The sequence below is a fragment of the Vidua macroura genome, chromosome 9 (genome assembly GCF_024509145.1).
Source record: "Vidua macroura isolate BioBank_ID:100142 chromosome 9, ASM2450914v1, whole genome shotgun sequence".
Taxonomy (NCBI): domain Eukaryota; kingdom Metazoa; phylum Chordata; class Aves; order Passeriformes; family Viduidae; genus Vidua; species Vidua macroura.
Window position 1 is genome coordinate 1,522,866 of NC_071579.1, and position 23,894 is coordinate 1,546,759.

Sequence of the window (23,894 nt, forward strand, 5' to 3'; positions counted from 1 at the left end):
TTTTTTTCTTCTGACTTCTAACATTTTGCATATTAATTCTACAGGCTTCTTTAGCTGAAAGGATAGAGCTCACAATAAAAATAAATTGCCAAATGGCACAGCACCTCTGTTACCCAACAATGATGAGAAACCACGCGTTAATTTACAGAGAACAAAATTCCCCTTGAGTTCAACTGACTTGCAGTGTACACCCGGTGGAAGTACAGCAGTTTCTGCACATACTAACCTATCTTTCCCTGTCTTGTGACCCACGAGTGGGATTTGAATGCTGACTCAGAACCAAGCAGACCTAATGCCCAAATGAGATCAGTCCCCAGAGACGCTGTCTCAGGTACGAGGTAGATCTTCAAATGAAGAGATTGTTCCAAACACATAACCCACAGCTGCTGACTTACGTGGGTACTGAAGTTTTCAAATGTTCCATTTTTGTAAGCATGACTCAAAACACCACCTGCTATTAAATCTCATCAAGAACAAAGGAGCTTAAGCATGACTCTTTGTCCTATCATTAAAGCAGTTTAAAAGCTATTTTCTCTAATAACACCATGAACTTTCCAGCTTAATGTGCACAAACCCAAAAGCAAAGGCTACAAGCTCAGACAAAGCAGCAGGGGTGGGTGGGGGAATCTTTACTTTTCTCAAGGCAGGCTCATACTGTGGTTGCCCATTGAAGCAGAAATGCTGCTCACCCCTATCTGGATGGTTCACTACACTCACTGCTACACAAATTGGCCATGGTCTGCTGATGAACGTTCTGCTTTTGAAAAGGAACGCTGAAATTCAAAAGTGCAGGTGGTTTTGACATTGCAGTGTAGGTTTCATGTGAAAGACCATCCACTTCTGACCTGGCTGAAACACAAGTAATTGTGAAGAAGGCTGCAGAAACTATCAGAGATAGTGAAGCTACAGATAACTGTTCTGACAGGCATAAAACTCAAGTAGAAAACAAACAACTGGTAAGAAAAATTAATCATACAACTTACAGCTAAAAAAAATCCAAAATATGAAGGTAAGAGGAGTTTTTCCACAATTTGATCAGAGAGAAACAGCTTAGACTTTCCTTTCCAAACACTTCATACTACACTGACACATAGCTTCAGTTCAAACATATCTGTCCTCAAAATGATTAATTTCATAAATTCTCCCAAAACAAGACCTATTTCTGGACACTGGAGAATGAAGCAGTTCAGAACAGTTTACATTTGGCACCTGCAAGACAGAGGAATTTGAAGCAAAGGGAAACTAAACGGAATTTGTCACCAGTGCACTGACCCCCAGCCCTCCCCCCAGGGAGGGTAACCACTGACACATCCCAGAGGGCTGCGTTACCAACAGCTGCAGATGTACCAGCGCCCAACAGCTCCGAGGGAGAATGAAGATGTCACTGTCCCCGCCAGGTGGCAATTCCCTGCTCAAAACACTCACAGATCACTTCAGATAGGCCTGTGCAAGAGGAGGGGCTTGGGCCAGCAGAGCAGGCCTGTGAGTGGGGAAGAGGCACCTTCTTCATTACAGACTAACTGACTTGAGATTAACGAGCTTGAACGATAAAAGCTGTGGAAGGGCAAGGAAAGCAGCAAAACACCTTTTGCTGTGAACAAGTGCTACAGGTCTGTGACTGCTTTCACCAGCTAAGTGACAAAGAGAAAAAAGGCTCTGCAGGAATGAGGAGCTCAGCAGATCCACAACCAAACTCTCCAGTCAGCAGCAATCTGCCTCACAGCCACTGGCAACACAGGAAAAACAGCAAAGGCAAGGAATCCTCCCCTCTCCCCAGCAACTTCATGGAATCAATCTTCCTCTCCCAACAGTTCAGCCAGGGGGACTTGTATTTAAAAGAGCCTGCAGAACAAAATAAATGTCATGGAAAATGAAGACCAGGACATTATTTCAACCAGCCACAGGAGGAAAGCCACTTGCAAGACACTGAACTGCTGCAGCACAAACTCCCGAGACAGAACATTAATTTCTGCATGTGAAGTGGAAATGCATCTTGATAAATGCAAAGAAGAACCATTAATCTTCTTCAATACAAGTAAGAAAACCCCAACAAAACAAAGGAAAAAACACCCTTCATTTAGAAGCCATTTATTATCACAGAAGAGCAGCATGCGTTACTAAGATAATGTTGAAAGTTATGACAGACCTTTAAGGGAGGAAAAAACCGAAAACTAAAACTACAGATCTAGACTAAGCATCACTGGTATCACCTCATTTCCTACCACTAAAAAAAACCCAAGCCCAAAACAGCTGAAATTGGAGCTTTTTTTGCAAATCCTTTACCGATCTGTGGTATTTTGCCATTAAGTTTTTAATAGCTTGCCCACACTTTGCAAAGAATGTGCTCTCCAAACAGTTATTTCGCTTATTCAGAGGAGCTAAACACAAAGATACTTCTGACCATACTGAATTTCAGAGCTGCATACAATGAGATTCCAACCTCTGGTTTAAAATAGGGCTTTCAGCATTTTAAATACCATTAACATGCAAAACTTGCAAAAGGAGGTTCCAGGAGCACCAGATACTTTATCAGATCGAACTGATTTACTGCATCCCCCCTTCAGGCACACAGGGATTTGCACCCTCTGCTCTGCTCTGGACATTGTGGAGACATTCCAGTAAGTCCTGAGGGGGGGGAAGAGAGTCAGCTCTGATCCAAGGAATGCTCAGCTATTCAACCCAAGAAGACATAGGGGAACACAGTATTTGCTCGACTGTCCACTGTTGTCCCAAGTTAAACAACTGAAACCAACTTCATTCCTTGCTTGCAGTGCTCCCAGGGTAACTCCCATTCTCTCCTGGAAAAGGTTACTGAGATAACAGCACCTTCACAGGACTCTGTGACCGTAACAGACAACAACCTACATTAAATGCAGGTTCCAATGTAACACTGAAACAAACAAAAACCTCCTTCTCAAAAGGAGCATCCAGGTGCCCTACTTCAGGCACTTAAAGCAGGGCAGAAGTCACAACCCCCTCTGCAAGCACCCAAAGGAACAGGCAGTTCCTGGTGTTCCTTGGAAACAGACTTCTGCAATACTGAAGGAAGATTGCAGTGTATCAGAAGCTCCCTGCATTCTCAAACTAGTTATTTTCTCTGATGCAAGAGTCTGGGGAAGAGCACCCATTCCAGAAAACAAACAAACAACCAAAAAACACACTATAAAATCTGATAGGAACCACAAAGACTACAGGAGAACAGAACAGCCATGCACTGTGAGTGAACTTTAAGGCTTTCAGAGTCTGTAGAGATGTCTGACTTGCACACTTTTCAAGACCTCCCTCATGGCTTAAATTCATAAGTTTGTCCACACAGGCACAGCAGCAGCAGTGTCAGAAGCAGCAGCTGCTCTGCCCCAACTCATGCTAAAAACCCACCCTTAGTGCAACACAGCTCAGCAGAGTGCCAGGAGGGGGATGTTCCTGGAAGTGTAGCAATTTCAGCCTAGATCACTGTAAAGCTGCTATCACCTGACTCCCAGACATGTATGATGTATTTTTAATGGGTTTCTTATCTGTAAGAGATTTCAGCATTATCTTGATTGCCATTTCAAAACCTAGCCAAACCAAGTCATTGCCATTCCTTTGTGCACCTGAACTGATTTTTGAACTGTTGGAACCTTTTACTAATATTCCAATCCAGTTTGTCATTCACATCAATATTTTCTCTCACCCAAGCTGTGGGACGAGTCTGTCTGTTATACCAGCTCGGTATTTCCAGCAAGAATTAAGGAAGTTTTTAGATTTACAGTTCTAGGTTAATCTGTTCTTGGCTAAAACTTTTCATGCACATCCTCTCCAGGCTGTAGCACCTCCAGAGGGAACTTTAAAAGACACTGCATGCCCTCCCCTTAAAAGTGGCACAGAACTTCCCAAAAGCTGGATCAGTAATGAAAACTAAAGACAAGAAAAAAACGACTCTGTACAAGACTCACAGTAAGAACATCAAAGTGAAAAACAACTAACAGCAGGCTAGAGAAAGACATTTCAGAAAGAGTTCAAGTTAAGTCCTCCAGGGAGGCACATTTCACTGCAACAGGCAAGGTCTACACCAACACAGACACCTCGTGATGGGGTAGAGGCCACTTCAGTACACCATTTGCATAACAAACAAACTAACTTGAAGTTTCTAGGACATATCTTTTAGAAGATACTGCATGAAAGCAGCTCACTGATTTTCAAATCATTTTAGAAGGTAAAATATTCAATAATTGATTGAGCCAAGCACTTGTTTTGCATAAGACACCAGGGCCCCTGCTTGCACGTACCACCTTCAGCGTGAGCAGGCTGTGAGCTGGGCAGATTCGATTCTCATTTTCAGGAGTCCAAGAGTTCCAGTGCAGCTTTCCTCCCAACCTTAACCACAGGGCAAAGACCCTTCCAAACAGGATACTCCATACCTAGGAACATACTTTCCATTCTGAAATCAGATGCCTAGAACAACAGTTCTGACTATACCAGTGCTCAAATAATTTCATTTCTTCCTCCTATAAAATGCACGTGCACAGTGTTTATTACAGTATCAGCCTTCTGAAGAGATTTAAGTACTCAAGAGGAGAATCAGCAGAAAAAATTCTGAGCCCCACTACAGGCCACTTACTCTTGTAGTCCTATCCAAATCATGAGGGCACCCATGAAAAAAAAAAAAAAGAGGATTTCAGTGGTAAGAGGCACATTAATGAAGCACACTGGAACACAGACTTCTCACTCCCCAGCTCTACCACTCACACCTTTGTGCAATTAACAGAGACGAGCTCGAGGCTTGAGCCACAAGCCAATAATGAGACAAATAAAGGTTCAACCAGCAGAAGCTCCACCGTGTGCTCCCTAGTGTAGGTTTCACGGCTCTCACCTGAGCAGCAGCAGCACACAATGGAGCCGGTGGTGTTACCACAGTGCCAGTCCAGCTCTGGGGCTTTCAGAGCTCCTCACAGCCTCCTTTCAACAAGCACACTTTCCAAACCAGACAGGAAATTCAAACCCAAACTGGAAGTATCTTCTCTCATTAAAATCCACACATTAATAGGTGTGACTAAAAACCAGTATCCCTTTCCACTGTACTTGGTAACCCAGGCTTCATTCCTGGCTGTGCCACTGACCCAATCCGACCTTCACAATTTCCAGGGTACGCTCTCATGGCGGATTTCAGTCAGAGCTCCTAGGCCAGGGGTTTGCCATCAAAACCAGCACATCTTGCTGCTAAATCACTTTGACACAAGGCATTTCCTGATGCAGGGTACTCACAGAGTAACAACTGAAGGATCCTGAAGTGTACATGCACTGATCCCCATCCTCCTTTTACTCACAGCTGTAAAGCCAAGTAGCAGAGTTAATAAAAGCTAAGTAGGTCAGGATATGGCAATGAACTTTCCGGGATAGAAAGACAAATTACTGGACGCACAATTTCTTTATAAAACTCCCAGTTAACACTTATTAAGTGCAGCTTATGGCAGGCAAAAGCTGATGTCAGAATAATTTACACAGGTCACTCTTCAAACAGCCATCACAGCCGGTCTCACTTCAGACAGTCCTGGTACCCTACAAGCATCTAAACCTACTCCACTTACGCAGCTCTGGATAGTGGCAAACTACAAAGCACTGCAAGTTTTAAATGTGTTTTTTATATTATGATCATGCACACAAAGGGATTAACTGGAGCATTAAGGAGGTCTCTGAATTCAGGACAAGAGCAGTCACTTGTCAAGCACAGTGGAAGCCCCAAACTGCACACACAGATGCCTATTATTTTTGGAGCACTACATTCCTGAGCCATACCTCCAGCAGAAGTATTTCCCCAAAGCCATCCTGCTCTTTTGGAACTTGGAACAATCCTGTTGGCTCAGGGCTGTCAGAGCTGTGGCTGGCCCAGCTTCAGACAACTGACCCAAAGAGCAACACATCCCCTTCACTCAAAAGGCACTGGCTAACAAACCCCTACTCACTCTTCTGCTTTTTTGTGCATCTCCTAAAATGCTGCCACGTTTTCAGTGCCCAGGATGACATCTTCCAGTTCAAGTGTCAAATCAATTATTTTCCCCCCATCTGATCTTTACTGGTCAGTACTTCCCCACTGAACCAACTTTCTTAGGTGAGCTTGAAAACGCATCATGAGAGATTTTGAAAATTCCTATTTTAAGCTTAGTTTCAAGGAAAGAAGCAACAGCTACTCAGAAAGAAAACAAAGCCCAGGTTAAAAAAAAAAAAAAAAAAAAGGGCAAGAAGTCCAAACAACTTTGAGTGTTCTTGGAGTAGTTGTTTTGTCTCATGGGTTTTTCCCTGACTTTTGGGGCTCCATTTGATCATCTGCTGAGCACCAGTTACACCTGTAAGGAGAAATTTCTCTCCTACTAGCACAAAGTCCTTTGAAAATTACATCTCAAAACCACTAAATTTAAAAAGCCAACATTTATAACACAAATCCTTCCATGTGCTATTTGAAATTTCTTAACTGCTGAAGTGAACATAAGGCACTGATTTTCTTTACAGTAAAAAGTTAAATAAATAACAACTTATCAGCTTCTATAGTGCACCAACTATGCACGAACCAACTTCAAGACTTCCTAATTACAACTCTGACATGACTACTGAAATTAATGCAGGTCCCAACACCATCCTGCAGACAGGATTTCAAACTCTCTAATGTGACTTCATGTTTGTACAGCAGACTAGGAAACTGGAGTTGCATCCCTCAACATTTAAATTAATCCACTGGCTCCTAACCAATAGCAGCCAGTGAGCAGGCTGCTTTTTTAAACTCTTTTTTAGAGTTTTGCACTGGGGCACTCCAATGCAAGCTCTGAGATCAGTTAAGACACTGCCTGCAAGAGCAACCCCTTTTGAAGGGAAACAGAAGAGCAGCTCCATTTTCCTCCTAACCACACCAAAGAAGAACACAGAAGTTGTCAGAGATTTAAGGAACAAATACATTACTCCAACAAGACAGCGGAACTTGACATTCCTTCATTAATGTGGAACTATGCTGAAAAAAGCCTGAACTTTTTCACAAAATCAAGTCCTGGTGAAACAGCAGACTAAGAACACAGCAACAAAAAAAATCAACCTGACCACCTATTGATCATTAAGCTAAAAACCCTTCCACTAACAAATTACCTGGAGGCAGGAACAGATTGTCGGCCCTCAAGGCACTCTAACCAAGAAACAAAAACTGCTTTCTGAATAGGAATCTTAGCTATACAACTAAAACCTGCTGCCAGAACTCCACTGTCCAAGGAGCAAAAGCAAAGTGAAGCTGTCTGGAGACAGTTCACAAGGCTCAGAGTTCACCTGATCAAACCCACGTGGCCAAGAGGGTTTTTTTTTGTTTTGTTTTAAATTTTGCTAAGTGTAAACACAGCAACCGAGTTCTCAAGCACTTTTTAGATGTGCTTTTGTCTCCAAACCCCAAAATGTGATGACACGAACCAAAGCTGCTTTAGGACCGTCCAAACACAAGCATCAGCAGCAGATTTGCAACTGATTGTGTAAAATAGAGGCGCCTGGGCTCCCACTCTTCACCCAGCTGTGAGACAAGCCAGAACCTCAGGATTATTTCTTTTTTTAAGCAGGCTATCTGAACAATCTACAGGAACCGAGCTGTGGTAATACACCAGAGCGTGGCTGTTCCATTTGCAATATTTGCAGTTTGCTGGCTATCAGCTCTCAAACAGTGACTCACCAAATTCAAAGAGGGCCAAAGTTTAAGAAGGTTGGAACTTACCATACAGAAATACATTATACTGATATTTATATTCTGGTAAATGTCATCTCTTAAAGGAAGTTTGAAAAGAAAGTAAACAGGGGATGCTGGAACGAAGTACAGTTCAGGTAACCACTATAAAAAACACTGTCAAAGGCATAATCAATGCAAAAATGAGAGGGTTCATTTGGTTTAACTTAACGCTACTCCTGAGAGTCTCAGAGAAAGGGTTTCAAGAATAAGGCACCGTGATCTTCCAGAGGATAGTGCAAGAGCTCAGCCTGAAACTGGAAATGCAAGGATGCCTCCGGTAAAAGCACAGAGACACAACACACCTTAAACCCCACCTGACACCGCCGGGTGACTACTGCCGCTCCTGGCAGCGGGAATCGCCCTCCCGAGAGCTGTCCCCTTCCCCAGGCTGTCACCGCACGAGAACACATCCCGGGCAGCCCGAGGGGAAGCGCCTCACCCTCCCAGGCTGCCCAGGGCGGCCGTGGGGGTTCTCCCGCTGGAAGCGCTCAAAACGCACCCGGGCGCGCTCCTGGTGTCACCTGCCCCAGGTGACCCTGCCCGGGCTGGACCGGATCATCTCCCCAGCTCCCTTCCAGCCCTACCCATCCCGACCCCGGCTCTCCGCAGCCCGCCCAGGGAGCGCTCCCCACCGCGGCAGCGGGCGCGGCCCGGGGTGCCCGGCGGCGGCGGCGGTGGCGGCGCGGAGAGGCCGGCACTCACCAGAGCAGGGCGCAGAGCAGGAGGCAGGAGCCCAGCGCCAGGGGCCGGCGGGGCGGCTCCCTCATCGTCTCCCCCGTCTGGCTGGCGCGGCCGGGGCGAGGCGGCGCATCCTCCTGCGGGCAGCGGCGGCGGCGGCGGGCGCTGAGGGGGATCGGCCCTCGCTGCGCACGGCCCCGCCCCGCGCGCGCGGCCGTTACTGCCCGCCGGGCCGGGCCCCCGCCCCGCCCCTCCCGCGCTGAGCTGGAAGGATGCGCGTCACCCGCTCCGCGCCGCCGGCCAATGGGCTCAGCGCCCCGCGGGCTGGCCCCGCCCCCCCGCCCCGCCGATTGGGCAGCGGGCTCGCCTCTCCCCGCCCCTCCAAGGACCCCGCTCTGTGAGGTGTCTGCGGCAAACAGGCCGTTAAAGGGAAATCGCCATAGGGATAAACGACGGCTGGCGGCCAAACCGCCGCCCGCGAGGCGCCTGAGGAGCGCCGCTGCCTCCGTTTCCAGCGGCATTTCAAGCACCGGCGCGCCCGCGCGACAGCTCTTAATTATTTATTTTTTATTTTGATCAGGCTTCTCTGCAGGCTGCCGAGCGCTGAGGCCCGCAGAGGGGTAGCCGCGCGAAGGCTGCCGGGAGTTGTAGTTCCGGGCTGGCTGGGGCCGAATCGCGGGTCTCTGGCCGCCATTTTCCGTCGCCCTGAGGGGCCCGTGAGGGGCAGCGGGGCCCGGCTTCACCCCGGGCTCGCGGGCGCGCCCGAGACGTGTCTGCGAACGTTTATATCCATCGAGGGAGCGGGGGCCGAGCAGGGAGCGCTCCTGGGGAACGCTCAGGGAGTACAGGCCAGGTAGCATGTGGGACAGAAGCGAGGAGCCGCCCCGGCGCTGGACCGGTAGAAGAACACACCGGTTGTTAACAAAACACGAGGCGTTCTGTGGGTAACCCGGCCCAAACGTGCCCCTCTGCAGCGCTGGTCTCCACACTGAGGCAGGAAAACCTTCCTTGCGGCTCCCTGGTGCCAAGAAGCCCGGCAGGATCGGGGCTCTCGCTGAGAGACGCGCGGGGGGAGCGAGGGCGAGCAGGCCCGGCCCGGCGCAGGGAGCCCCGCGAGGCGAGGCGCGGGTGGATGAGTCAGGAGGATGCCACGCTGCAAACGTGCACGGGTCAGGACTGTGAACGAGGAAGGCCAGCTCAGCCCGCAGGGAGGGTGTGAATCACGGCGATCCCAGCAGGTCACAGCTGCTGTTGTCCCCAGAGCAGCTCCAGCCTCGTGACCCGGCCCTTACAGAGCTCTGCGATGGCGAGACTGGAGTCAGCCAGCAGTGGAGACCTCTGCAAAGTCCTTGCGTCTGTTCTTTCCCTGATTTTTCACTTCGTGCCTTCGTTAACACCTGGTACTCCCTGCCCGTGTGGAATTCCCGGGGGGCGGGAGCAGCGCAGGTCCCGCCCGCTCTGTTTGAACCGGCTCCGGGAGCGCCTCTGCCCCGCCAGGCTGGGGGTGCCTCGGGCATTTGCCCATCCCAACAGCACAGCCTTGGCCACACAGTACCTGTTGGGCATGGCCAGGACCAGAGCATCCATCCACATTCATGTTTACCAGCTCTTCCAGCAGCCACATCAGCAGGTGTTTGAATTTCCAGTGCTGCCAGCCAGAGCTCTTGGCCTCAGTGCTGCCACGGCGTGTGGCTGAGCCTGTCTCCATTCCAGGGACAGGAGTTCCTGCAGCCTCCTCGACCACTGCAGAAGGCTCTGAAGCCACACTGGCTCAGCCCATGGCGCTGCTCCCTCCTGGCACAGTTCCCACACGCTGTGATCCCGTTAGGAGTCAGCACAGCTTAGACCAAACACAGCCAAAGAGCTCCCACAGAGGACACATCACTTCAGGGGAAGCTGTACAGTGATCCTGGAGGAAAAGCCCCTTTGGGTCAGTCCCCACCAGGTACGAGCACCCCCAAGAAGAGCCTGGATCAGCCAGGCAGGGTTTTGATGTCCCCACCTCTGCCATACCCACACACCAGTGCTTGCTAAGCTTGTTTCCCAAACATTGATGAGCAATTTAAGAGTCAAAAAATGACAGATTATGCAATCTCCTAACTAGAGCCCCTAATTAACCCAAAACCCAGTGCCACATGGGGTTACCTACCAGAGAGCAAATATTTGTATGGAATTCTCAAAAAGTGCTGCATGTTTGTAGCAGGGTGTTTTTTGTTTTTGTTTGTTTGTTTGTGGGTTTTTTTGGGGGGTTTTTTGGTTGTTTTTTTTTTTTTTGCTTGCTCTTGGCCAAATTTCTCATGGAAAACCCCAGGAGGAGACGAGCTGGTGCAGTACCCGTGAAGTCCTGGGGCTGAATTTGAGCGCACCCTGCATCCTCTGGGCAGGGAACATCACACTCTGCTGACCAGGAATAAAACCTGGGCTGTGGTGCTTGGCACCCCAGGTTGGGAAAGCTGGAGGAGGCCACCCAAGGGACACCTTTGAAGCAGCAGGAAGGAGGAAGTGGTGCTGTTGTTTTACCTGCACAGTGATGGGGCAGTGCTCGTCCATTGCACCCCAACATTCCAACAGGCTGGCTGTAGGGTATCCCCCAGAGATTTGGGCATTTTAGGACTAACTTCTGGAGAGACAGCTGATCCTGGGGTACACCCTGGGCCTCTGCCTTTTCAGCACTTTGCAGCATTTGTTTGCTGCAATGGCAAAACCTTCTCTCCCATTCATCCCTATCTGCTCTTTACAAAGGCTTCTTGTTTTCCCAAGTGTTGCCTTTTTTTTTTCCCCACATGTGATTTAATTCACACAAACTCCTTCCTCTTCTGACTATTGATCTTGGCTCCTTACTGGTTAAAATAAACTAAATCTTTCATAAGCAGGTTCTGACAACGCAACTTTTGTTCCTTCCAGACACAATTTCCTGTTTAATTTCCTGACTGTTTCTTACTTGGTAAAGGAAAAGCTGTAAATTGCAAGATTGCTTCAGAGACCTTCCTCTGACTTCAGATGAACTGTTAACCACTTGCAGGAGAGAATCCAGCAAACCAGCACAAAACCTGTAAAAAAACCCTCGATTTCTTTTATATCTCGGGCGATTCGCGCCGAAAGGAAAGCTGTGCAAAAAATAAAGGTTGGAATCATTTTCCTTGGAAAATCAAACGGGAGCAACTCCAGCTCCAGCTGAGCAGGTAATTGCTCTTTCACCACTCAGCAAACTGCCTGTGACACATGGGCTGTGCCTCTGCGGTCCCACATGTGGACATCCCCCCCTGCACGGGCTCTGGTTCCCGCTCCCACACTCCTTTAAATCCCGGGAGATGCCGAGAGAGTCCCGCGGTCACAGGGACCGCCTGATGCACTCCCGCAGGCGGGGCCCCCTGAGCGGAGCCTGCTTAGAGTTAATGAACGTGCTTAGGGTTAATGAACGTGGGCTGGCGCCGGGCAGCCTTGGCTCGCAGGGACACGGTGACACCCGGCTGGGGCTGCCTGACCTGGCGCAGGAGAGCCGCTGCTCAGATCTGCAGCCAGCAGCCCCAGCCCTGCCTGAAAGAGCCCTGAATTCTGGCACAGGTGGCACGCTGCCACGGCTCCAAAAGCAGGATGGAGCCCGGAGCACCCGCGAGCCCCTTGGGCAGCTCTTGCAGGGCACAGCCAGGTCCAGGTATCCCACCTGGCTCTGAGTCCCCTCTTTAGTGGGGACTTAGTGGGGTTTCAGCTCAAAACCTGGAAGTCAAAACTTCATGTAAGATGAAGAAAATGAATTGAGGTGGGAATGTCACTTTTGAAAACGTTTGTATTTTGGTTTCTCATTTCATGTGGCTAAGTTTTAACTTTGCCTAGAAACAGGAGATCAAATGATTGCTCCAGTGGGGATTCCCAGGCAGGGTACAGCTGCAGCATCTCCTGGCCCTGTTGCAGAACCACAGAGCCTCTGCATGACAGCAAACACTTTTTCCTACAGCCAGTGCTTGGGAATGGATGGAAAACGGCTTCCAGGGGAAGGGATCCACCTTATCCTAGCCTGGCTGGCAGGTGTTCCAGGCACAACTTCAGCAGCACCTGGCTGTGACACCAGTGCAGAGCCCTGGTGCAGGAGAAAACAAACGTGGTCAGCCCCTGGGGAGCTTCTCTTGCCATCTGAAGGGGCTGATGGAATGGGGAAAGTCCAAAGGCTGCTGACAGCTGAGACACAGAGAATCCAAATTAATTCTTGCTCTCAAGATGGAAATGTGGTGTGGGCTTGGGGGCTTGCAGTGGGGTGAACCATGCTGGGTGCCTTGGTGCCCCTGGTGCTTCCCAAACTGCTGTCTGAGCCCCCCTGGGAAAAGAAAAATCAAATTTCACTGCAGAAACTGAGAAACGGCAAAACTTCACAATGAAAGTGTGAAGCTTTTTTTAGCCTTCATTTCTGGGAGGACAGCATGGGCTGAAGCTTCCCCATCCCTCTTCTCCCTCTGCCCCTGGGGTGAGAGGAAGGGCTGGGAAAGCACCTGGTGCAGCCCGGGGCCGGTTTCCTCTATGGCCCTGTGCAAATCAAGGCCACAGTGGGGGGTGTCACAGGCGCCTGGTCCAGCAGGGCAGGGCATCCGTGGCTTTCCCAGCACAAACCCAAACCTGAGACCCACCCCCCACACATCCTCGGGCTGGAGGGTGGACAGAGCCCTGGGCAGCAGTGCCAGGAACATGGGAGGGTGGCACAGCCCACACAGGAGCACAGCACCTCTGCTGGATCCGAGTGCTGGGGATGAGGGACCCAAAGGGCTGCCCAGGCACACACAGGGAACCCCACAGGCTCAACCATCTCCCTTCCCCTTTCTGCCGACTGCTAAAATAAACTAAATTCCCACCTGGCTCCATCCCCTCCCTGCCAGATGTGTAAAAATAGGCAGAGGGGTAGGGGGGTGGCTGGCAGCAGGAGTGTCACTCCTCAGGGACTCATGCTCCAGGGGAGCAGGCATACCAGGCACCCCCTCCCCGTGGTTTGGGGCAGGACGAGCTCGTGTTGCAGGGAGAAGCACTGCAGGTGTGAAACACTCCTCAGCCCCACATCACTGCTCTTACCGAGCACCTGGGCTCGTGCTTGGAGCTCCAGGGAAGAGGGCAGGAAGGGCTCCTGGTGTGAGTATCTCCTGGGAAATCACAGTGTTTCCAGACTGAGGCCACGCTGTGTTTGAACAAAAGCTTCTTTACTAGGCAAACGGGAAGGTGAGCATAGGGCAGGATCCTCTCGCAGCACACCAGGCTGAAACAGGGAGTTGCAACCTCTTTTTGACCTGTGCACAGCAAGTTTTTCCCCAGCTACACTTCCTAGAAAAACCAACAGTGTTTGCATACACGGTTTCATCCGATATCCCCCTCCCCATTTACAGAACAAAAACATCTCCATGGCAGACACTACAAACCTTGTTAGAAACTCTGGGTCCTTCACACTTCTCCCTCTGTGTCCCAGAGCTGCAGGGGCAGGGAAGTGGCTGTGTAGGAGGCTCAGGGCAAGCAGAGTTGGCGCTGGGGAGCTGCTGTGGGGCTCCATCCCTTGAGGGGACACTGCTTTTACCCTCTGGGCAGTTGGGTTTTCAGCGTTTTGCCACCTGCAGCTCTTGATGCCTTTCCACCAACTGTGGAAGAGCTGGGTCAGCAGTTCACATCCCATCCCTACGCTACACATTTAGGGTTAAACAAGGGGGAACAGAGTGAGAAACCTCTTGGCAAAGCTTTGTTTTGGAGACCCAGCCCTGCTGTGCCAGGTCTTGGAGACACCCATGGGGACCGTAAGACGCTCCTTGTTCCTAAATCTCAGTTTTCACCTTCCAGCTTCCAGCTCAGGTCCCAGGGGCAGTTTTATTATTTTATCCCCAGGTCTAGTTTCCTCCCTGCATCTCTGTGCTAGAGATGTGCCACATACAGCTGAAGGTTGAGCTGAGCTTACCTGAGCAGCTGAAGTTTGGACTCATCCCACCCTGGGGCACCCTGCAACTGGCAGAACACATTGCTGATGTCATTTTTGGCTGTAGTTTCCTAGGGTTTTTCTTTTTTAAAAGCAGATTATAAACAGAAACATCTTTACTAGCTTGACCCTGATGGAGTTCCTCTGCAAAACAGGCCCTGCTGTGACCTACTGCCCTGGAGCTGGCCAGGCCCTGGGCTGGGCTGGCTTGTCCCTTTTTCCAGAGCCCAGAGTGGGTGCTGGGGAGGCTGTTTTGCCAAAGGGCTGCGGGGATCCATGCTGACCGTCAGGGAATGCCAGGAGCGAGGGAGCTCAGTTTCACAGCCTCCCCACGTGCTGTGTTCCAGAGGTCACATCCCTGCAGACGTGTATCTTTCCACATCATCTCTCCTGTCCCAGATTCTCAGCCAGATCCTCAGCCTTCCCATCTTTTCCCCCCCTGCAACAGGCTCAGCAAATCCCAAACCTTGCCAGTCCAGTGTGGGCTTCTCAGACCCAATCCCATTTCCCTGTCTGCCCCAGTATCCCCCCACAGGGCTCAGCCCAGCTGCAAGGCACTGGGCTGGTGTCGTCCCAGTCTGTGTTGGGGACTGAATCCAAGCAATCCTTAAATAGGTGACTGCAGGAGAGCAGGCACAGCCTGTGTCACGGGGACTTTTAAGGCAGGAGACATCTCTGGACATGGAAAAATGCAGCAGCTGGAGCTGCGCCAACTTCCCCCCTCCCTGAACAACATTCCTGTGGAGGGAGGGTTTGGCTCCAGGGTCAAAGGGGCAGGCTGGGGGGTGGCTTGGCAGAGAAACGAGGCCCAAGGATCCGTGGCTGTGCCGTGTCATTCCTGCGGGGTGCCACGCAGGGATGCAGGGGAAGAGCCCTGTCTGAGGGACAGGGAGAGGTACAGGATCCGTCCCCATCCGTGCAGCCTCAGGCCGGCTCGGACCCTTAGCAGAGAGTGCTGCTCAGTTATTGTGAAACCTGTCCCTGCAGCACAAGTGATGGGCCCGTCCCAAGGGGAACCACACACACCTGGAGGCAGCCCCGAGCCAGTGGTGGGGGTGCAGTGCTTGCCATACTTTGATATTCAAATATCTGCAGTGGAGGTCCGGATCAATCCTAGCTATTTCGGTCCCAGCCTATCACCTTTTCCAGCCTTCCCTCCAAACAACTTCAGCAGTGTATTCCAACATTCAGAGCCGGCAGACACTGAACAAATTCTGCAGTGGGGTCCCATTGCAGGGGGCAGGGCAGAGCCACGCCTCAGCATACAGGGAGTTTGTAGGGCCATGGCACCCAGCTCCTCATCCCTGCATTTCAGCAGAGGGGCTCAAAGCACTCGCCACCCCACAGCCTCTCCAGAGGCCAGTGGCACTTGGGGACACCTAACTGTGAGGTGAGGGAGGTCTTGTGGCACGGAACCCAGAGTGGGAACTTAGATGCTCACAAAGGACTTTTGTATTCTTGACCTTAGCTATTGCTTATCCCTGCCAGGAGAGCTCCCAGGAGGGGTGAGAGATGACTCCGTGGCACAAGGTCCGCTCTGAGCAGCAGGGCCGGCTGGTGACAGTGACGTGGCGGGTCCCGTGGCAAGTCCTGCTGGGACAGCTGTGCAGGAAGGAGAATCACTGCCCCGGAGAGTCACTGCCCCGCAGCAAAGTCTGGGCCACCTGGGCAGGACTGAGCTGCCCTTTGCACCGTGGGCGGTTCCATCACACATGGCAGTCACACGCTGTCCCCTGCCAGGGACACGGTGCCAGCACAGCAGTGGCAGCTGCTTCGTCCCAGACCCTGCCGGGGTCTCCCAAGCACCAGGTGGGTGCCAGGCCCTGTGGGCCTTGGCACTGGGCTGGCATTGCCAGGGGTGCAGATCCAATGCCAGAGAGATCCCCTTGTCCTGCTGGGCACCCGTGGGGGGCTCCAGCTGCTGTGCTGGATCTCCCAGAGGGGTTTGGCTTTGCTGGCATCACCCAGCGTGGCTCAGGAGCGCTGTGAGTCACTGACCAGCCCCAGCCTCCCACCTCTCCCTGCCTCCAAAGGCACTTTGCTGGCCCACAGCAGAGATTTGAAAGGGCACACGAAGTACCTCTCACCTCTATTCTCTCCACTGAGGTTTCTACGTGGATCTGACCACGTGGAAGCAGCCTCATGCTCCAGCCCAGCCTGCTCTTCTTGGTCCCCAAAGCATCACAGATGTGCAGAGAGCCCAGGGCCAGTTTACAGCAAACCTGCTGTCACCACCCACAGCGAGAGCACAGCATTGCCCTGCCCATGCCCACGGGAGGTGGCATTCCTCTTCTGTGGTGGTCGTGGCACTTTTCAGAGCAGCAGGAATGGCACTCTGCTCTCCCAGCTTTCCTCTTGCATGCCCCAGCTTTACTCCATGACTTTGGGAGAAGGACATTTCGTTCAAAATCTCAAGTTCCCAGGCGCTGGGCACCAAGGCAATGCCAGCAATCACAGGAGCTGGCAGCACTCCCTGTCCATGTGGGCACTGCCTTGTGCACATGGAGGCACGTGCATGCCTCTGTGCAAAGCCTGGGGCTGGGGGCTTTTAGGGAGGGCAGCTGAAACTGAGTCCAGCTCCATCCTGGCTCGGAGCCTGCTGGCATCGCCCCTTGGCAAGGGGTACCTGCAAAGGGTGAGCAGCTGCTTCTGCCCTGCCGAGCAAGTGCAGTGACACGGGGCTGGGAGGTGGCACTTTTGAGATGTCACTGTGGTGTGGCTCGGCCCGAGGTCCCCCCCAAAGGCACAGCAGCAGTGTGGGTGTTACCTGCTGCTCTGCACGTATCTGGATGAGGTGGGATCTGTTTGGAGAGTCTCCTGTGGCAGGCTCTGGGTGAAAACAACCGACAGCTCTTCCGCCTGTTGCCGCTGGGACAGCGGGGCACGAACGCCCCTTCCCACAGCACAAACAGGGCACTGTTCAGGGCTGCTTTGCCCCGGGCCGAGGCCTCTCGGCTGAGGCCAAATTAAGCAGCTCCTCAGCAGCAAGCACCTCTCCGGGGCTGGGAAGGCTCTGACCTGAGCACAAGCAAACACAGACTTAGGGAAAACATCTCTGGCCTCTGTGAAACCTCCCTTAATATTCCCCTGTCCCCTTGCTGCACATGCTGAGTCCCTTTGGCGTGGACATGGGCAGCACAGGAGGTGGATGTCCCTGCAGAGCTGCACCTCTCCAGCCTTGCTTTCCTCCTCCTGCTCCTCTCTCGGGCAGGGCAGGACTGAGCTGTGAGCAGGCAGGAGCTGCAGGGAAAGGACGCCCTGTAGCATCACACCCACATTCCTGAGCTGGCTGCTGGAGCCTGGTTTGGCCAGAAAAGCAGGTACCTCGCTGGACCGGGACACGGAGTCCCGTGGGGACTGGGGTCATGCTCCCAGCAGCACCGGGATATCCAAGCACAGAGAGGCCCTGGTTAAATCCCATCGGCCGGCTGTGCCCTTCTCGGCGGCTGCAGGGAGACAGCCCTTCGCCACGGTGTGGGACCAGGGCAGGAGCATCCCTCCTGCCCGCTCGCTGGGCCGGCCGGCTTGCGGGGCCGGGCAGAAGCGAGACAGCCCCCAGCACGCACTGGCAGCAGCTGCGAGTGGGACAGGGACTTGCGGCTCTCGGGATGAGCAGATCCCACCCAGCACGGAGCCGCGGTGTGCCCTGAACCCAGCCCCAGAAGCTGCAGAAGCTCACACGGAGCGGAGAGCGCAGCCCGGGGTGGGGGGGTGACCCCTCTCAGGCGTGACGGTGCCCGGCCCCGGGTGCCGGTCCCGCCCGCGGTTCCGGCCCGTGTCCCGGGGCTCCGGCCCGTGTCCCGGGGTCCAGCCCGTGTCCCGCGGTTCCGGCCCGTGTTCCCGGGCTCCGGCCGGGAGGTGGCGGCCGCGAGCGCCCCGGCGTCCCTTGCGCCACCTCCGGCAGCGGCGGCGGCGGCGGCGGCGGCGGGGCCGGGGCCGCGGAGCTGCCCCTGCCCGTGCCGGGGCCATGGAGCCGGTGCCCGGGCGGCGGTGGCAGAAGGTGCTGTACGAGCGCCAGCCTTTCCCCGATAACTACGTGGACCAGCGGTTCCTGGAGGAGCTGCGGAAGAACGTGCACGCCCGGCAGTACCGGTACCAGGCCGTGGTCTTCCAGTCGGGAGCCGTGGTGCAGCAGCTGTGCAGCGTCTGCGTCTTCGTGCTCACCTGGTGGTACATGGACGCCGGGATGCTGAGCCCGCAGGGGCTTTTCGGAGCGGCGCTGGTGTCCTCCCTGCTCGGCTATGTGCTGTTCGACGCCGTGGACGGCGGGGCCGGGCGCTGGGCGAGCGGGCGGACGCGCTGGGCTGACCTCAAGAGCATGCTGGTGTTCGCCGCCTTCACCTACGGCTTCTCGCCGGTGCTGAAGACACTGACCGAGTCCATCAGCACGGACACCATCTACGCCATGTCGGCCCTCATGCTCCTGGGGCACCTCATCTTCTTCGACTACGGCGCCAACGCTGCCATTGTGTCCAGCACGCTGTCCCTCAACATGGCCATCTTCGCCTCGGTGTGCCTGGCCTCGCGCCTGCCTCGCGCCCTGCACGCCTTCGTCATGGTGACCTTCGCCATGCAGATCTTCGCGCTGTGGCCCATGCTGCAGAAGAAGCTGAAGGCGCGGACGCCCCGGTGCTACGTGGCGGTGACGGTGCTCTTTGCGCTGGCAGCGCTGGCGGGGCTGGCCACGGTGTCCAGCGTGGGCGCCGTGCTCTTCGCCTCCCTGCTGCTCGCCATCTCCTGCCTCTGCCCCTACTGCCTCATCCGCCTCCAGCTGCTCAAGGACAACATCCACGGGCCGTGGGACGAGGCTGAGATCAAGGAGGACCTCTCCAGGTTCCTCATGTAGGCCTGGCGCAGGGGGACCCTCTGCTGTGAGCTGTGAAAGGTGCTGGCTGGGGGACAGCCCTGTGGGGGAGGACACCTGAGCCAATAAAGTCTCTCACACGGCAACAAGGACCACTCTCGTGTTCCCCTCAAGGATGCGTTTCCAGCCCTGTCTTGGCGTGGGTGCGGTGAAGGAAGGCGCTGAGCCCTGCAGGGGTGCAGGGCAGGCGGGGAGGAGCCGGCTCTGGCCATGCAGACCCAGACCCGGGTGCAGGGGATGTGTCCCACGGTCCTCAGCCCCAGGACCCTCAGGGGGTGCTGGGCACTGCCGGCGCTCCCCGGGGAGGCTGGAGGGCAGGGCCTGGTGAGGTCGCTGTGGGCAGGGCTGCTGATGGAGCTGCAGGGCCGAGCAGCAGGGCTCGAACGGGGGCAGCATCCTCACCTGCACCGTGGCCCTTGTGGGTACCAGAATAGCCTCACACCACCGCCAGACACCACATTACCCTAAATCCCTTAGGAATGGGGGGGATGAGCGGGCATCACGCCTTCCTTTTGAAACAGATTTTTAGAGTTAAGTTAACAAAATGAATTAAGCATTTATAATTTAGCTTGTAGAGTTATGTATTGAATTTTAACCTTTTACTTAAGAAACCTCTGCCTGGTGCAAAGGGCATAGGAAAATGCAAATTTCTGAAGCTTCTTGCATAAAGAACAATACCAGAAGAGGCAAAGAACCCAGATAAAGAAGCTCCTCTGTCTCCAAGCCTATCAAGACTGACAGACGTACTCAGATAAGCACCAAAGGACCGAAAGCACACGTGCAAAGAGGAAAAGTTCAAAAGTTCAGCCATGAGGAAGACCACAATCTTCAGCCTCAGGACCACCGAGAGACCCCCGTACGACCACCACAGCAAACCACGCGTGCCCAGAAGGGCGTGGACTTACTTAGCATGAGAGGCGAGGACAGGCGGGGCCAGGGGTTGAATATGCATGGCAAGGTTGTGCAATGTATTGCATATGGAACATCTTTGGGAATAAAGGTGTGGGTCAGACTGAGGCTCGGGGCACAAGTTTTGGAGAGATATCTCACCTGTGATGGGTGCTGGCATACAGACCCACTTCATAATTACCCCAGGCTGTGGAGTCTGTTTGTTTATTCCGCATATCGCTTCACTCTTCTCTCTAACCCCTTTCCAGAGGCAGGGCCAGACCCCGAGGCAGAGGGATGGAGCTCAGCACAGCCTCCCATGGGCGCACACCCACCTGCGGGGGGATGCCAGACTGCTGGGACAGCGGCAGGGCCCGTGGAGCTCCCACCGACCCCGTCTGTCCGGTGTCCGTCTGTCCGGCAGCGCTCCCACCACAACAGAGGGCGCTCCCGGCAAACGAGTCCCGCTGGAGGCCTGGCAGGACAGACAGCCCCGCCGCGGGACCTCCCCGGCGCTTCCCCTGGCCCTGGCCCCGTCCCGCGGCAAGCGCAGCCCCGCTCCGGCCAGCCCGGGCAGCACAGCCCTCCAGAGCCGGCACCACGGGAGAGAAGGGATGCCCACACCTGCCCCAGCCCCATCTCCCAGGGCTGCATTTGGCATCGCCCCGGTGTTGACGGAACTTCTCTTTCGGAAAAGCTGCAGGAGTGCAGCTTCTGCTCGCTTCTCCCCGTCCCAGCGAGCAGGCGCTTTTCACGCGCTCCTCGGGCTTTCTCGGAAATGAGCAACCCCCGGCGGAGTCCCCAACACCTCCAGTGCTTTGTTACTGCTCTTGCCAAGTGTCGAATGTTGCTGCTGTCGCCGTGGTAACGACAACATCTCATTTTGCTTTTAATTAAAGCCTGTAGAAGTTTGGAGCCCGTGCTCAGGTCTCGCAGGGAGCACAGAGCAGCCAGATGCTCAGAGTCAAGATGACATTTTTTAGCTCTGCAGAAAGGAGAATGTTTTGTCATGGGGGGGTTTCTCAGAAAGCTGCTTGGTGACCCCGATGTCCCATCTGACACTGGGCTAATGCCAGTGTAACGCTGCCATCCCAAAAAGATTCACAGAGCCCATTGGTACAGGGGCAAGGCTGGACTGTAAATAAAAAAGAAACCAAATCTTGTCTGCTTGGCCCCTGGCTGTCACAGCAGAGGCTGCAAGAACGCAGAGTTTCTGTTGCACCCACTCCTCCATGGGGAAATACTTCCCCACAAAGTACCTTTCCCAAATTCACACTGTCAAAAGCAGCTGTGGGTTAGGAAAACTGCAAGCACTGACCACTCAAACATTTCATGTGGTGGAGATGGGCACAGGCTGCCACCTTCCCCTCAGCTGGAGCAGGGACCTGTGCAGATCCGGGGACTCGGGATGCAGCAGGCTCCATCCCCCGGCTCCAGGGGATGCAGACTGTGTCCCACCCAGCCCTGCCTGCTGCCCAGAGCCCCAGACCTCTCTGCTCTGCCCATCCTTCCCTTCATCTCCTTAGAACGAGCCATAGAATTCTAGAATTAGATTAGAACAGCCTCAGTCCCTGCCTGGAGACCCACTGGGGAAAGGCTCAGCCCTCCCCTTACCTGCTCACAAAGACGCCCTGCCCACCCTAACCTGGGAAATGAAAACAAAATCCACGGCCTGGATGCACAAAGGACCTTGAAGGAAGGAGGAATGCAGAAGAGAGCCAGGGAGAGGAAAGGAGGAGACACAAAGGGCAGGCAGGGTTTCCCTAGGACTTCCCTGACCTTCTCCTGAGGACACGTGCTCTGCAGTGCTGTTGCTATTTAAGCTGCTGTATAAATGGCCATTATTGGTATGTCTGCATGCCTGAGGTCAGAGTATCCTCTACAGAGCAGGATTTGGCCATAACTCTACATTTACCCAGTAAAGCTGCATGTCCTTTGGGCAAACCCCCACTGAGACCCAAGAAGTGGGTCCTTGGCTGTTGATGTAACAAACACTTCATCAACCAACCCTAAGGGGTTAAATGTTCTTTTGCATTCCAAGCTTCTTTCCCTTAAGGTTCAGTCCACTGAGATCAGTCCTTCCATGGGACTTTTTCTTTTGATTTGAAGCTGGCCAAATGTGAGTAGCTGTGAAGTGGCTGGGGATCAGCCTTGCTCCTGGGGGAGCTGCCGACGCGTGCCAGCTGGAATCTCCAGCTTTGCTGCAGGGAAAGGCCAGTGTCAGCCACCCACACCGTGCTGTCAGGGGGCCACGTCCCTCCCCACGTGGGGGCCTGGATCTGGGAAGCCTGTGAAGAACAAAGCTGGGCTCTTTGATCAGGAAACCAAAACAGGATTTTGGTCCTAACCCATCCACTGCCCTGTAATGTCAGTGGTGCAGCAGCCTTGTCCTTCTTCTGCCCCTGGCCACACCACCAGGGCAGGCTGCAGACAGCACAGACGAGGTGAAACAGCTTCTTCAGAAAGCCACCCTGTGAGCTGATGTTGAAGAATGTGCCAGGGTTTCCCAGCACACCAGCTCCTGTGCCTTTCTACTGAATAGATTTTAGAAATGGCTACCATAAACCCATGGGATCTGGAGTCCTATTTTCAATAATATTTTTTACCAAATATTTCATAAGAAGGTAAAGATTTGTGTGGAGGATTTACCAGCATGAAATGCCCCACGAGACCAGTTTGTGCCTTCCAGCCTAATGTGTGGAGGCCAGCAGGCAGCTGGGAGCTCATCAACAGCTCCTGGCTGGGTGCTGTGGCCAGGCCATTGAGCTAAAATATCATCCACATTTTATCTGCTGTTGGCACCGTGTTGTAGCACAGAGGGATTGCAGGGAGAGCTTCCCCCAGCGCAAAACGGATTTTTGAACAACCTGGAGAAAAAGCAGCTTGTGAAGTTCAGTCTGTCCCCCTTCCCTTTTACCTGAGGCATGGGCAGAACCTCCTCAAGAGCTCACCAGGTACAAACACTGTTGCTTCTGCAGTAGTCCTGACAGTGCACAATTCCTGAACTCTGCTGAGGAGTTTCTGCCTCAGCACCTGATGGGTTCCACAGGTGAAGGCTGCAGCCACCCTCAGCTACTCCATTCTTGGGAGTAGTGTTCCTGGAACTGTAGATCCAGTTGTTTTCCAGGAACTGTAGGTCTCCATTGCTCCCTATCTCAGGGTGCTGGGAAGCAATCTGGCCCAGTCCCAGCAATTCCCAGTTTAGCACACACAGTTCAAAGGTATAGCAGGGTTTGGGGTTTCCCCCCACTTCTTACTACACCATTGCTGTTTCTCTCTTCTACTCTACCAAAATAACAAATCTAAGTGAGAAGAAGGAAAAATGTCTGTAAGTCTACAGCTTTCTGGGCTTATATCCTCTTCTATTTTGAGCAAACTCAGTGTCTGGTATTTACCGGCTCATGCAGGTGGTTCAGCAGCTCCCTGGATATTTTAGAGGTCAGTGGGACCTAAATCAGCTGCAACAAGAGGAACTGCCCAAATTCAGCAAAGCTGCGTCAGACCAGCCTTGAAAACAAGCAGAGGCTGGCTGTCACCTGGCCCTTCTGCACTCACACATGATCTCATCCCCTCCCCTGCCCCATCCCGAGCAGCAGCACTGCAGCTCCCTGCCACCATCACCCCCTGCTGCCCAGGACCCCTGGAACACCGAGCTGGAGGCCAGTGCCCAGTGGTGCCTCCTGACATACCTGCATGGTTTGTGAGATACCCCCTTGGCTTTCCTGTGAGGAAAAACAGCCAGTTAAACCCATCTGACTCTTCACAGACTTCTCTAGCACCCAAAACAAGCACATCAT

The 23,894-nt window shown here is 53.3% G+C and overlaps 3 protein-coding genes and 1 long non-coding RNA gene across 6 annotated transcripts in view; 2 read left to right on the forward strand and 2 right to left on the reverse strand.

Moving 5' to 3' along the window:
- Window positions 1–8,589, reverse strand: part of SUCO (SUN domain containing ossification factor) — a 38,339-nt gene extending 29,750 nt beyond the window's left edge. For all 3 annotated transcript variants that reach the window (XM_053984860.1, XM_053984859.1, XM_053984858.1), the window contains exon 1: window positions 8,432–8,589. In XM_053984860.1, coding sequence (XP_053840835.1) covers window positions 8,432–8,496 — 65 coding nt within the window. In that variant the 5' untranslated portion in view covers window positions 8,497–8,589. The remainder of the gene's footprint in view (window positions 1–8,431) is intronic.
- Window positions 1–23,894, reverse strand: part of DNM3 (dynamin 3) — a 234,123-nt gene that overhangs the window by 37,792 nt on the left and 172,437 nt on the right. The gene's annotated exons all lie outside the window — the stretch shown is intronic.
- On the forward strand, window positions 8,741–11,538 carry LOC128811326 (uncharacterized). The gene is made up of 2 exons (XR_008438306.1): window positions 8,741–10,352; window positions 11,312–11,538. It is a non-coding gene; the product is annotated as an uncharacterized LOC128811326 (long non-coding RNA).
- PIGC (phosphatidylinositol glycan anchor biosynthesis class C) lies at window positions 18,216–19,301 on the forward strand. The gene has a single exon (XM_053984874.1). It carries the CDS (start codon window positions 18,313–18,315, stop codon window positions 19,189–19,191), a length of 879 nt encoding a protein of 292 aa, XP_053840849.1. The 5' UTR covers window positions 18,216–18,312; the 3' UTR covers window positions 19,192–19,301.